Source organism: Anas acuta, chromosome 25 (assembly GCF_963932015.1).
Source record: "Anas acuta chromosome 25, bAnaAcu1.1, whole genome shotgun sequence".
NCBI classification, from domain to species: Eukaryota; Metazoa; Chordata; class Aves; order Anseriformes; family Anatidae; genus Anas; species Anas acuta.
Window position 1 is genome coordinate 392,594 of NC_089003.1, and position 13,126 is coordinate 405,719.

General features: G+C 48.7%; 2 protein-coding genes across 9 annotated transcripts in view; both read left to right on the forward strand.

Annotated features, from left to right (window-relative positions):
• HOXB3 (homeobox B3) overlaps positions 1-6,543 on the forward strand; it is a 57,408-nt gene extending 50,865 nt beyond the window's left edge. For 7 of the 8 annotated variants that reach the window (XM_068661105.1, XM_068661104.1, XM_068661111.1 and 4 more), the window contains 2 exons: positions 2,517-3,070; positions 4,131-6,543. In XM_068661105.1, coding sequence (XP_068517206.1) covers positions 2,635-3,070; positions 4,131-4,897 — 1,203 coding nt within the window. In that variant the 5' untranslated portion in view covers positions 2,517-2,634 and the 3' untranslated portion in view covers positions 4,898-6,543. The remainder of the gene's footprint in view (positions 1-2,516; positions 3,071-4,130) is intronic. The other variant, XM_068661112.1, reaches the window with a different exon arrangement.
• Positions 6,544-9,283: 2,740 nt separating this feature from the next.
• Positions 9,284-12,612, forward strand: HOXB2 (homeobox B2). Its single transcript, XM_068661022.1, has 2 exons — positions 9,284-10,020; positions 11,134-12,612. Exons 1-2 carry the CDS (start codon positions 9,633-9,635, stop codon positions 11,712-11,714), a joined length of 969 nt encoding a protein of 322 aa, XP_068517123.1. The 5' UTR covers positions 9,284-9,632; the 3' UTR covers positions 11,715-12,612.
• Positions 12,613-13,126: the final 514 nt, after the last annotated feature.

Sequence of the window (13,126 nt, forward strand, 5' to 3'; positions counted from 1 at the left end):
GTTCTACCTTCTTCCCCCGGGCGCTGGATTTCCCTTCGCCCGCAGCCCTCTCCCCTCTCCCCTTTCCCCTCCCCGATTTTATTTCCGTGCCCCCGAAGCTTCGCCCCCAAAAGTTCCTGGCGAGGAGTTGTGGTTAAACGTTACGGCTGGCAGAGCGAAACTTGGAGCGCGAGGAGACCCCGGCAAGGACCCTGCCCGGCTTTAATTGGAACAGGAGATAATCGAATATTTATTATTCTGCCTGAGATTTTTTTTTTTTAAACAATTCCTTGGAGTAAATAATTAGGATTGCGGCCGTCCTCGGCAAAGATAAATGAGCGGCATTTGTGAGGCGCTGAGAGATGAGGTACAAAGCAAATCTCTGGAAGCCACAAGCGAGAGAGCTTTTGGGCAAAGGGGGTTGTAAATTTATTTTATGGGCTTTTTTTTTTTTTTTTTTTTTTAATCGCTGTTATTTTTAGCTGTTTTCGCTGAGCCTCTTCACTCGGTTCTCTTTTCTTTTCCTTTTTTTTTTTTTTTTTTAAGAAACCTATGCCAGACAGGAAGGCCTTGGAGAAATTCCCACCTCTGCCCTTCTAGACATCTTCAGCAAACGTATTCATAATAACAGCGCTGCTGTTTGTTAATTAATTCACAGCTTCTCAGCTAGGGTACTGGAGTATACTTTTTAATAAGACTTATTTATCATGGTGCGGGAACCAGAGGAGAATAACTCCCAGCAAAGATATAATTCTCCCTATAGACAATAATACATCTCGGTGGAAGATACAATACATATTTGGGAATGCATAAAGGATTTAATCAGTGTAAAAAGCAAACCAGTCCCTTCGTGGACACTGTCTGAGGCTGTGTTAGAAGTATATGGAGGTTTCATCTGCCATGGCAGAGGAACACAGCAGTCAAGAAAGAGAAGGGAAGGGAAAAAAAAGATGTTATTTATTGTTGAGCTGTGGCTTCTGTTAAACCCCAGTACTCAGAAATATCACATTAGATTCCATCTCTGCAGATTTTATTTTATTTTATTTTATTTTATTTTATTTTATTTTATTTTATTTTATTTTATTTTATTTTATTTTATTTTATTTTATTTTATTTTATTTTATTTTAATTTTAGAGAATGAAAGAGCCCAGATAAAATTAAATATACAATAGATACAATTAAATATACAATGGATATCAATTTCAAAGCAAAATGTTCAGTGGCTCCTTGCAAACTCTGAGCTGCAGAGAGAAGTTACTGCCTTTTTAAAAGATGTTAGCTACACATCAGATTATTTTCAGTAATAATAGTTTTCATATTTCTGAGGGCATTTCTACTCTGTATCGTAGAGAAAGTTTATGCTAGAGAGAGAGAGAGAGAGAGAGAGAGAGAGAGAAAGAAAGAAAGAAAGAAAGAAAAAGAGAAGGATGGAGAGAGAGAAAGAAAAGAGAAAGGTTTCATTTTGTGATTTGAGGTGTTCAATTGGGTTTTTATACTTCTAGGGCTTGGACTTGGGGAGAGAGGAATTATGGAAAATGGACGGGCTACAAAGTTAGGAGCAAATGGTCTGGTGACACATTTGTTTTCTAAGGGAAAAAAAAAAAAAAAAAAAAAGGCAATTAAACTGCTTTTGGAATTACATCTTGGCAACAATAGTACCAGATTCAAGAGCAATGAGTATGGAGTAGTGCAGGCAACAAAAGGGTATGTTTTCTAAATACAACCTGTGCTGCCAAAGAAAGAGAGAGAGAGACCAACAAACAGGCCGAAGGAGGCACATTCTTGAATTCATGCCCCTGCTTAAATCTGCTTAAAATATTTGCCCCGAATTCCAAAGACACTGTGAGTCTCTGTGTAAACAGCAAATTGAGCCAACTGTGTCAGGACACTTTTACCTGGATAAAACATATCAACTATTGGCTGTTTTCAGTTTTAGAACAAATATACCAGAGACTGGCCTTACAATAAACTTAGCATACTGTTCTGAGTCTAAAACATGCTGTTGTTTTTTATGTCTGTGAACGGCTGATTTTAATAGGTCAGGGATAAGAAGGCATGACTCTCATTCCTCTCATGCTTGTAGCCAGCAATTATCTGTTCCATATTATTGTATTTACGTTAATGTGCACAACTGCACATGGATTTGCATGTGTACCCCCCCTCTGTGGGTATATGTGTGTATTCCTACGTGTATATATAGAGAGATGAGTGATAAATACAGATGTAAATAGATGTATAAAGATGTAACCACATGTACTTACTGAGCATGTGCGTAGTTATACAACCTTGTTGTTATGCTCTGAGAAAAAAAGGGGCTAACAAACAACAACCAGGAAAACTATCCCCAAAAATCAGCTCAACGTTTTTGCACTAAAACATCTGATGAGCTTTCTTAGGCTGCACACAGGACAAAATCTGCTCAAAGCATCTGTTCACCCTGTTCTGCAGGACCCTATTCATGTCATGTGCCTTTCAGGCTCCAAGATGGATTCATAGGCTGGGTACTATTATTGTGTGTTTTCTCCTAACCTTTCAGGTCAGCTTCCAATAGACAGCTGGAAACGGCCTGTCACGTGGCCTTGGGGTGCCAATGTTCTGCCATAGGGGTGTCAAGACCCTGGTAGCCAGAAAAATCATTTTGGGGAATCCCAGAGATGCAGAAGACAACATACTACGACAGCTCCACGCTCTTTGGGGGCTACTCCTATGGGAGCACCAACGGGTTCGGCTACGAGGGTCCACAACAGCCCTTCCAGCCAGGCTCTCATGTGGAGAGCGACTACCAGAGGTCTGCCTGTTCCCTCCAGTCCCTTGGCAACACAACCCCTCACACAAAAAGTAAAGACCTGAATGGGAGCTGCATGCGTCCAAGTTTACCCCAGGAGCACCATCCACCTCCAACTGTCTCGCCGCCCCCAAACCCTGCCACCAACAGCACCAGTAACAACAGCAATAACCAGTCGGGGAGCAGTAAAAGTGCCCCCAGCAAAGCCAACCTCAGTGCAAATGCCAGTCTCACCAAGCAGATTTTCCCCTGGATGAAAGAATCGAGGCAAAACTCCAAACAGAAAAACACTTCCCCTAGCACAGGTACACTGTTCTGCTCTTCTAACCATCCACTTTCCTAACTTGTGAGGTAACAGAGCCACTGTCCAGAGGGGTCTTTTTTGGAGGAAGGATAGGGGGGAAGGATCCAGCAAGGATCCAGGTGCTGGGCATGATCCCAAGGCCACTAGCCACACACACCGGCTGGGCCAAGCAGGCTTGGCCCATCCTGCAGTGCTGACCAAACCCTTGGTTTCTTCTGAACATAACCAGGGCACCTCGGGGAAGTGCAGCCAGGCAGCTGTACACAGCCAATGTCTGGCCATGCAGATGCAGACACCCAGTGATGTGCACCCCTGATCAATCTAGAGATGAGAAAGCCGAGTGCTTGTTTTCTTCCTTCCTCTCTGCCTCCAGACACAGGAGTAAACACAGTGCTCTCTGACTGTGTGTGCCTATAGGGAGCATATGCATAAATACAAGGATATTTCTGCATGCATACACACATGCATCTCTAATGCAATCGCAGATAAAAAATCAGTATGGAAATAGCACTGTTGTGACAAATGTATTCACATAAGCTCTGCAGCATGCACTTCACTACATTAGTATTGTTTATCTAGTATATACATGCTTATATTACAAAAACATAGGTACAAATGCAATTTGGTGTAAAACAATGTGCGTGTAAATATTTCTGTTACACAAATATGAGCTGCACACAAGATGTGTGTGTGTGTGTGTATTAACACCTTGGAAAACAAAGTACCTCCCAACACTGACCCATGTTAATATTAATTGGCTTTGCAGTGAGTGCCCCCCTGCCAAATATTATTTTCTCAAAATTATCTGTTGAAAATAATCGACTCCTAAATAAATGGCCCTGGAATCCTTTTCTACATGACATGATCAAATTTTCATAAACCAGGGGCAGCTTTGGAGAACAGAACTCTTAATAAATGACATGATTATGGAGTGCAGGCTAATGCAAGGGGGTGAGGGAAGGGGGGGGTCGAACTCTTGTGCCTGTTCCAGGATTTATTAAGAAACGATGCATTCAATTTCTGCATGTAAGTAATTATCTTTTATTTCATTTCGCGGCCAGCAGAAACCTGCAGTGGCGAGAAAAGCCCTCCAGGCTCCTCGGCCTCAAAGAGAGCCCGCACAGCCTACACCAGCGCTCAGCTGGTGGAGCTGGAGAAGGAATTCCACTTCAACCGCTACCTGTGCAGGCCCCGCCGTGTGGAGATGGCCAACCTGTTGAACCTCAGTGAGAGGCAGATCAAGATCTGGTTCCAGAACAGGAGGATGAAGTATAAGAAAGATCAGAAGTCAAAAGGCATGGGGTCTTCTTCTGGAGGGCCTTCCCCCACCAGCAGCCCGCCCCAGCCAATGCAATCCTCTGCCGGATTTATGAATGCCTTGCACACCATGAGCAGTAACTACGATGCCCCCTCACCGCCTTCCTTCAATAAGCCCCACCAAAATGCCTATGCCATGCCAACTAACTACCAAAACCCCATCAAAGGCTGCCCCTCCCAACAGAAGTACACCAACACGGCCCCTGAGTACGACCCCCACGTGTTACAAGGGAATGGGGTGACCTACGGGACTCCCAGTATGCAGGGAAGTCCCGTCTATGTTGGAGGTAACTATGTGGATTCTATGCCCACCTCTGGCCCGTCCCTCTACGGCCTCAATCACCTGCCACATCCCCAGGCAGCCAGCATGGACTACAGCGGGCCTCCGCAGATGCCTCCGAGCCAGCACCACGGACCATGCGAGACCCACCCCACCTACACAGACCTTTCCACGCACCACGCATCTTCTCAGGGCAGAATCCAAGAGGCGCCCAAGCTGACCCACCTGTGATAGGGAGCAGGGACAGGCTCGAGCCAACTGGATGGGACCCAGACATGGGACAGAGAGGAGGCGAAGAGGGCAGGACTGGCTTCAGAAGCATTTGTGTCGAGCTATTTATTTATTTTTTTTTTATTTCATTGATGTTTTTTTCTTTCGTTCTTAGGTTTTTGTGCTTGCCGTTATTATTTCTGGGTTCCGTTAGGCACAATTTCCAATCATTTCAGTATTTACTGACAAAAGCAGCTTTCTCTCTGAAGAGATATACCTCCTGTGGGTCAACACAAATGCTTCTGAAGCTGTTTTTGGGTAGATTTGTGGGAATCTAGCAGATTTTTTAGCAGCAACATCCTTAATTTTCAAACAAACTACCGATTACCAATGGTAATCCTTGGACAGTGGACAGCAGAATAGCCAGCCAGCCAAATCTTAAACAGTTGGTGTCTCTGCATCTACAGAAACATACACACCTGTCCACATAGGCAATCAAAAGAGATTCCCAAGAAAACTATCCTCCCCTTCAACTTCTTCTCTAGAAAAACGTTGTGCTTTCCTTTCCAGCCTTCTGAGGAAGGGCATCCTTTTTTGATGAGTAACTTCCCACAAATCCCCACATAAACTGCAAATATACACACCTGCCAACATGTAGAATTCACACTCTTTCCCTCTTACCCCACCTCCCCTCTCAAAAATAATTAAAAAAAAAAATAGAATAAGAGAGGTCTAAGAATTGCAAAAGGTTCAGGAAACAAGTTTCTGAAATGCCTAAAAACCCACCCACACTAACAGCAGTCCAAAGAGAGGAAGAAAGAGTTGACAGGTCTGAATATTTTTCCACCTTTGCCACTGATGATGTGAAGTTTCCATTTTTCCATTTGAGACACTGTTGGCTGACTTTTTTTTTTTTTTTTTTTTGGGGGGGGGGGAGCGGGGGGGATTTTTCTTAGGGTTCATTGACAGAAAAGCAATCTTAAGACTTAGAAGTCCTATGCTTCTTTACTCCTCTTCTCCTGACCTTACGTGAAAACAGGGTATATTTGAACAAATGGAATGTCCTCCAATAGAAGCAGAAGTGAATGGATCTCTAGTATTTGCTAATGCTTTCTTGTCTGGACATCTTTGTTGCACTTAGAGTTTACATATAATGGGTATAAAAACAACTTTGAAGGGCGTCCGTCCAACTCAGTCGAGATGTCCTTCAATAGGTGTGTGTTCTGGTGAACATTCATATATATTTATTGGTTATAGCCAGTTTAAAATATTTTCCTTTTTGTATTATTTATCCCCAATATTATGTATTTATATGAGGAAAAAAAAAAGAATCAAATTGTACTTTTTTAGTATTTACTTGTTATAAAGGACATTGTGTTTCCTCGTCATTGTACAACAAGCTTATTTTAGTTATTGTAATTTAGAAAGACCAGTAGTTTTATGTTACCTTCGTACTTATGAATAATGTAATTAGTTCTACTGGAGGCATGAGAGCAGAACCAGCCTGTAATTGTATAGTCCCGGTTAGAAGAGCTAGAGCTGACCCCTCCCTCCCACCTCGCCCTCCTCTCCGGAGTTTTCTTTGTTCTTACAGTAGTTATTTTATTTCCTTGCTTAAGGGTCGTCTGTTGAGCAATTCTTGAATAAACTTTCTGTTATCAATTTTATCTCGTCCCATCAGTCGGATTTAAAAGCAGAGAAAGAGAAAACGAAAACGAAAAAGAAAAAAAAAATAGAAGGAGAAAAACGGGCAGAAGAGGGAGCGGGGGGGGAGAGGAGCGAGCGAGGTCCCGGAGGGGCCGGGGCCGGGGCCGGGGCCGGGGCCGGGGCCGGGGCCGGGGCCGGGGCCGCCCCGGGCCTGCTCCCGCCCGCGGCACAAAGGGGTCACGTGGCGCGGGGCCGCGCTGCCATTGGGCCGCCGCGAGCACAAAGGCGGGCGGCGCACAAAGGGCGCGGGCCGCGCGCGGGGAGTTCCGAGGCGCTGCGCGGGCACGGCCGCGGGCACGCGCCCTGGGCAGGGACTGGGACGGGGACTGGGACGGGGACTGGGACTGGGACTGGGACTGGGACTGGGACTGGGACTGGGACGGGGACTGGGACGGGGACTGGGACTGGGACTGGGACTGGGACTGCCGGACGGGGTGGGCTTTGGGAGGTCCCGGGGAGCACCGGCAGCACCACGCCACCGGGCCTGCCGCGTGCCCGGCCGGCGGAGAAGCGGCGCCGGCTCCCAGGGTAACAGCCACAACGACGGCACGGGGCAGCACGGGGCAGCACGGGGCAGCACGGGGCAGCACGGGGCAGCACGGGGCAGCACGGAGCCCCGGGGCCGCTTTTCCTCCCAGCGCTGCCGCTGGGCTGTGCCGCCCCGTGCAGGGAGCGATTCGCCCTTCGGGGAGGCCGTCACGTAAAAGCACAACAGCGTGCGCGCTGCGATGGGGACCGGGGCAAATACAGGGAGCTTGGCCTGGGCTGCGGCTCGGGGGAGGTTTCTTTCCCCTGTCGCTGAATGCGGTGCTCTCAGTGCCACGTCCCGGTCGCCATTTGCTGGGTTTGTGGCCGGGATTCCCGGGAACTGGTTAAAAATCGGCACGGAGAAGCCGATACCGAGCACGCAGCGCGGCACAGCTCGTGCTGCCGTCAGAGGGGTTCTCGCCTGCCTCCGGCCCTGTAACTCCTCGCAGCCTCCGGCCCGATCTGTGTCCCCCCGTTGCAGGCGCAGACACGGCTTTGTCTTAAACGGGTGCGTTTCCCAACCGCTCGCTAGCCGTGCGGATTCCTTGCTGCTGGGCAATGCCTCTCCCCTTGAGTACGGGGATTTATTTTTGTTCCTGTTGCCTCCGCATGGTGCGTGGGAAAAAAAAATAAATTACTCTTTCCCGGTTGTATTTTGTTTTGTTTTGTTTCGGCACTTCAGTGTCAGTAAAAGCAGTGAATCCCGTTGGGGCAGCATCCCTTTTACACCCCAAATTCCTCTGCTGCACCCCAACCCCCCGGTGAACCACACCGCGCGCCCTCGGAGAGCAACGAGGAACCAGGAGCCTAAAGACAAAGCCTGAAACCGTCAAAACGCCACTTCAGTCCAAAAAAAGCAAGAAATGATCGGAAAACAAACTATGAATTAAGACATCAGTCTCTATCTGACAGGATTTATGTTTATTTCGATGACCACATACACGGATAATAAATCTTTAGGGAAATTCTACCAAACTCTAAAGCCCTCAATCGAAGTGCGCTTTGTAATTTTAGTTTTAGTTTTTATTATTATTTTAATTTTTATTTGTCATTTTGCTAAACTGTGGTTGGGTGTCTAGTTCAGCTTTAGATTTATTATGTGTTTCTCTAAAACCCGTGCCACCCACACGGATGCTTTAACTGACAAAAGTTTCTAGGCTTCTCCCTGTGTGAATGCAGCCTGCCAATCCTCCTCTGCTGCAAAATGGGAGAAATGGAGCTTGACCAAACAAACGAAAACCCAGCCAGATTTCCATTTTGCAGCAGGCAACTTTTTTTTTTTTTTTTTCCTATAATTTTTTTTTTTTTACACTTCCCAGATTCTGGGCCCTGGATTAAACTTTTCGACTCTTTCTTGCTTGAAGTAACTCCTTAGCAAAAGCCAAAGTTCTTTGCTGAGTGAGTTAGGCTGAGCTGTCAAATTCTTTCGAGAAAAAGATTGATCGTTTCTCTCTTTTTTTCGGTTTGTGTGGACCTGGCCACTTTAAAAGAAAAAAAAATAAAGGAAGAAAAAAAAAAAAAAAGAAGAAGAAAAAAGAAAATCTTCCTGGGAAACGACTTTTCATTTTATTTATTTTGTAAACTCTGGAAGTGGATCTGTTCATTGGCAGGGAGAAACGGGGAGAAAAAGGATGGGAAGTCAGAAATGAGATTTCAAAGGTATCTGTGACCTTAAAAACACATTTGGCTTTTAAGGAAAGCGTAAAGGGTGCGTTGAGTGTCGCTTTGGAAGCAGGATTGCGCTGTTTCTTTAAAAGTAGTTTAACGAGGTAAATCTGGCCGATCTACCTGGACTTGACGTAAACGATTACTCGATTTCCTAAGCGCCTCATGCCCAGGCTCAGCCACAAACCTGCGGACCGGACCGGACCGTCCCACAACGCATCCGCACGGCGGGCCCGTACCCGCGGCGGTGCCGAGGGCCCTGCGCGCCTGCGGTTCGGGGCCTTCTCCCCGGCTGCGGGAGGGCACCTCGGGCAGGCAAAGGCCCTTTTCCCACGTCCGCCTCCCCCGGGGGGAACCAAATGTCCCGAGCCCAGCAACGGTGTCCCCGCGGAGCCGCCCGGCACCGGCAGCACCGGAAAATGCGGGTAGCACCGGGCAGTGCGGGCAGTGCGGGCAGTGCGGGCAGTGCGGGCAGCAGCTCCTTGCCTGCTGGTCCCGCGGAGCCTCCCGCAGCCCGCCGAGGACGGATGGCGGGGATGCTTTTCTGGGGATCTTCTCTCGCCTTTTTTTTTAATCAATTAAAGAAAATAATGCGTTCTGTTTGCCACCAGACCCCGCCTGCCATTGGCCGCGGATGGCCACGTGACCACGAATTGGCTGCAATTTCGCCCCAGTCTCGAGTTTAATAGAGCAAGGTCCCCATACGCCTGTATTATCAGCAATATAACAATTATAAAAAGCCCGAGAACCATCATCATCACTGCCATAAAAACTGAGGCCCTCAGATTTCTTCCTCTCTTCCCCTCCTCCTTCCTCCCCCCCTCCCGCTTTTTAAAGCCTGGGCCCTGGAAAAGCCATGAATTTTGAATTTGAGAGGGAGATCGGGTTTATAAATAGCCAGCCTTCGCTCGCAGAGTGCCTGACGTCTCTTCCCGCTGTCCTGGAGACATTTCAAACTTCATCAATCAAGAACTCGACATTAATTCCTCCTCCTTTTGAGCAAACCGTCCTCAGCCTGAATCCTTGTTCCAGCAGCCAAGGAAGACCGAGGAGCCAAAAAAGAGCATCTCATGGCCTGCTCCAGCCCCAGCCTCCGGCACAGCCCGGCCCCTTGGCAGCGGAATTCCCCTGGATGAAGGAGAAGAAATCGTCCAAGAAAGCAACCCAGGCTCCATCCTCGTCTTCCTCCTCTTCCCCCCCATCATCTTCCTCGTTGCCGATCCCTGCCGCAGGATCTCCCGCAGGTTCGTATAATAAGGGGATGAGGGGGTGTTTGCTGAAATCGGAGAGGATTCGAATGATGAACAGTCCCCGCCGTCCCACCAGCAGCCTTGCCCTGGCTCCCCAGCAGACTTTGCCTCCCCGAAACTGTGTCACGCAATAAAATGCACCGCAGCAATGTACACCGCCGAGGGGACGGGTATTTATTCCCCCCGCAAATAAAAGAGAAATTGCTGCAACTTCTGCGAAAGCAAAGAGATTTCCGGGGGAGTCGGGTTTTTTATGAGCTACAGCGGGGAGACTTGGCAGCTGAGTCACAGCTCCATTTTCTTGACTTTCCCTCCCAGCCTTGATTTTCCTTACAACCTACAGGGGAAAAAAAAAAAAAAAAAAGCGGAGGGAGGAAAGAAAGACGGGTGGGTAACCCTGAGGCTGCTGCGAGCAAGATGAGGAGGCAGAAAGACGGAGAGCAGGGCTCCCCAACAACCAGCACAGTGGGGAGAGACAGCTCACCATCGCAAAACTGATACACCCCCAAATCCTCCAACCCCCAGGGAAACTAACATCTCTCCAAGGCGTCCCTTGGCCAGGGAGCTCAGTAACCCTGGCCAGGGACCCTCCTTCCCCCGGGACAAAATGTGTAAGTGTAATTCACTGTTTATGTATTTTCCTAGCGCCGTTCAGGTAAAAAATGTTCAGGCAGAAAGGCGGACACCACATTGGCCAGATAACACAGGAATCGAAGCCCACAGCATCAGTCCCTAACCTACTGGCAGGGAAAAAAAAAAAAAAAAAAAAAAGAGAGAGAATGAAAAATGGGTCGAAATTCCCCATGTTTGCGTGTCTGCGAAGGGGGCAGAGAAGAAAGGTCTCTAAAGGGAGAGGCCAGGGAGCAAAATCCTTTCTCCTCCTTGGGGGCAAGGGTACCGGAGAGCGATTTCCATCCTTCTTCCACAGTGGGAAGAGCTTAATTAAACATTTCTCTCGCAGCGGCTCCCCAACCCTCCCCCCACCCCCGCTCGGTAGTGCGAGGCACGGTCTGCCCTGCCCGCTGCAAGGAGGGGACGGATCCAGACCCTCCATCCGCGCAGCGGCCCCCCTCCCTCTTTTGCAACGTGCGGTTTTGTGTGTTTAAGACACCCAGGGGCTCGCAGACACCAGCGGCTCCAGGAGGCTCCGAACGGCGTACACCAACACGCAGCTCCTGGAGCTGGAGAAGGAATTCCACTTCAACAAATACCTCTGCAGGCCCCGCCGGGTGGAGATCGCGGCTCTTCTCGACCTGACCGAGCGGCAAGTCAAGGTCTGGTTCCAGAACCGCCGCATGAAGCACAAGCGGCAGACGCGGCACAAAGAGCCCCCCGACGGGGACGCCGCCTGCCCCGGCCCGGACGAGGGCAGCGACCCCCTGGACGAGGCCGAGGACGGCCCCGCGCTGGGGCCCAGCCGCGGCCAGGCGCGCCCCGAGCCGCCCGGGGGCCCCCGGAGTCCGGCGCAGCCCCGCGCCGCCGCCTCCCGCCCGCAGCGCGCCCGCCCCGGCGGCCGGGACTCGCCTTCGCTACCGGAGCTGGGCATCTTCTCGGCAGAGCCCTGCCTGCAGCTCTCCCCCGACCTGCAGGACCCCCTGGGGAGCCCCGTCCACTTCTCCGAGGAAGACCTGGACTTCTTTGCAAGCGCACTTTGCGCTGCAGAGCTGCAGCACCTGAATTTCCAGTAGCGGGCCCGCTCCCCGCCTGCCGCTGCTGCCCCGCCAGGCCGAGGCGCCCCCGGCCCCGCTGCCAGCTGCCCCCGGCTGCGGGGAGGGGGGGGCGCCCCCGAAAACGCCCCCGAGCCACCATTCGTTCAATCACCCCCCCCCCCCCCCGTGCCCCAAACTCTTTCTTCCGAGAATCGCGTTGCAGGACCCGAATCACACTCGCAGTATTTATTTTACAAGGCTCACATAAAAGAGTAGGGGTTTTATTATTATTTTGTAATTAAAACCAGGTTCTTAATTACAGGCTTCTTTCTTATTTATTTTAAAGACGGCGCCCGATTATTTTCACGCACATCAGACATGTCAGGCCTCGAGAGAAAACATTTGTAAATCCTTCAAGTGACTTTCTCAGGAATCAGAATGAGACTTTTAGATTTCCTAATAAAATGATAATGATAATAATAATAATAAAACAGAGGAATTTTCTTTCCTCTTTTTAAGTTGTAGATGTAGACTATTTATTAAAATCTTTTAATAGTAAATGACAAATTATTTATTGTACATTATTTTCATAGAGTAAATAAATGCCTTTACAAAACTAAGAAACGTGGGTTGCTATATATTTCATTCGAAATTGTTATCTCTTTTTTTTTTTTTTTTTTTTTTTTTTTTTTTTCCTAAACCAGTCTCCTTCCTCTTCCCTGATTTGCAGCAATCTGGTGTCTTTATAGTCTGTTCATGTGCACTGAGAGAGAGGACAAAAGAAATTGCTCCCAACTAATACTGCAAGAGTCTTCGTGAGTCAGAAATATTTGCCCTGTTCCGTTCTGTCTGCGTTTCCTTTGAGCTTGTTTTTTAATGTTATTATTATTATTATTTTTAATAAATCGAAGCCGGGTATTTGTTTCCCATGCTAACACTCGCTGGTGTGTTTTTGTGACTCCCTCCCGAAAGCACGGCTCGGGCCGAAGGAAAGGCAGCACAAAGGCAGCGCTGCGGAGCCCCCGCACATTCCGCTCCCGTGCTGGGGGCGGGGGCGCAGCCCCCTGCAGCCGTTCGCGCAGCCAGGCCCGGAACGGTCAGCTCTGCCCCTTGCCGTGAGCCCACTCCTCCGTCTCTCATCACTTTCAGCAGGAAATAGAAACGTGCCACATCGCAGTTATAAGTATTTTAAGTGTTCCCGACTACCACAAAAAAAAGGCGGAAAAAAGGGGGATTTCGAGTAAGTGCAAAACATGGGTAGTGTGAGCCATCATTTTGGCCAACAAAAAAAAAATGCTACAGAGGGCAGAGGGGCTAGAGATTAGCCTGAAAGAGGCATTCTTTTTTTTCATACCCCGTCTTTTCAGCAGCAAAACGCAGAAAACCTCCGGCCTCGTAAATCTGCGGTCTCCTTCCGCAGCAGTTTGCGCAGCTCTGTCTCGGCTCGCGGA

Coding starts and splice junctions, on each gene's coding strand:
- HOXB2 (XM_068661022.1), top strand. CDS start 9,633: ATGAATTTTGAATTTGAGAGGGAGATCGGGTTTATAAATAGCCAGCCT. Junction 10,021..11,133: donor TGCCGCAGGATCTCCCGCAG/GTTCGTATAATA, acceptor TGTGTGTTTAAG/ACACCCAGGGGCTCGCAGAC.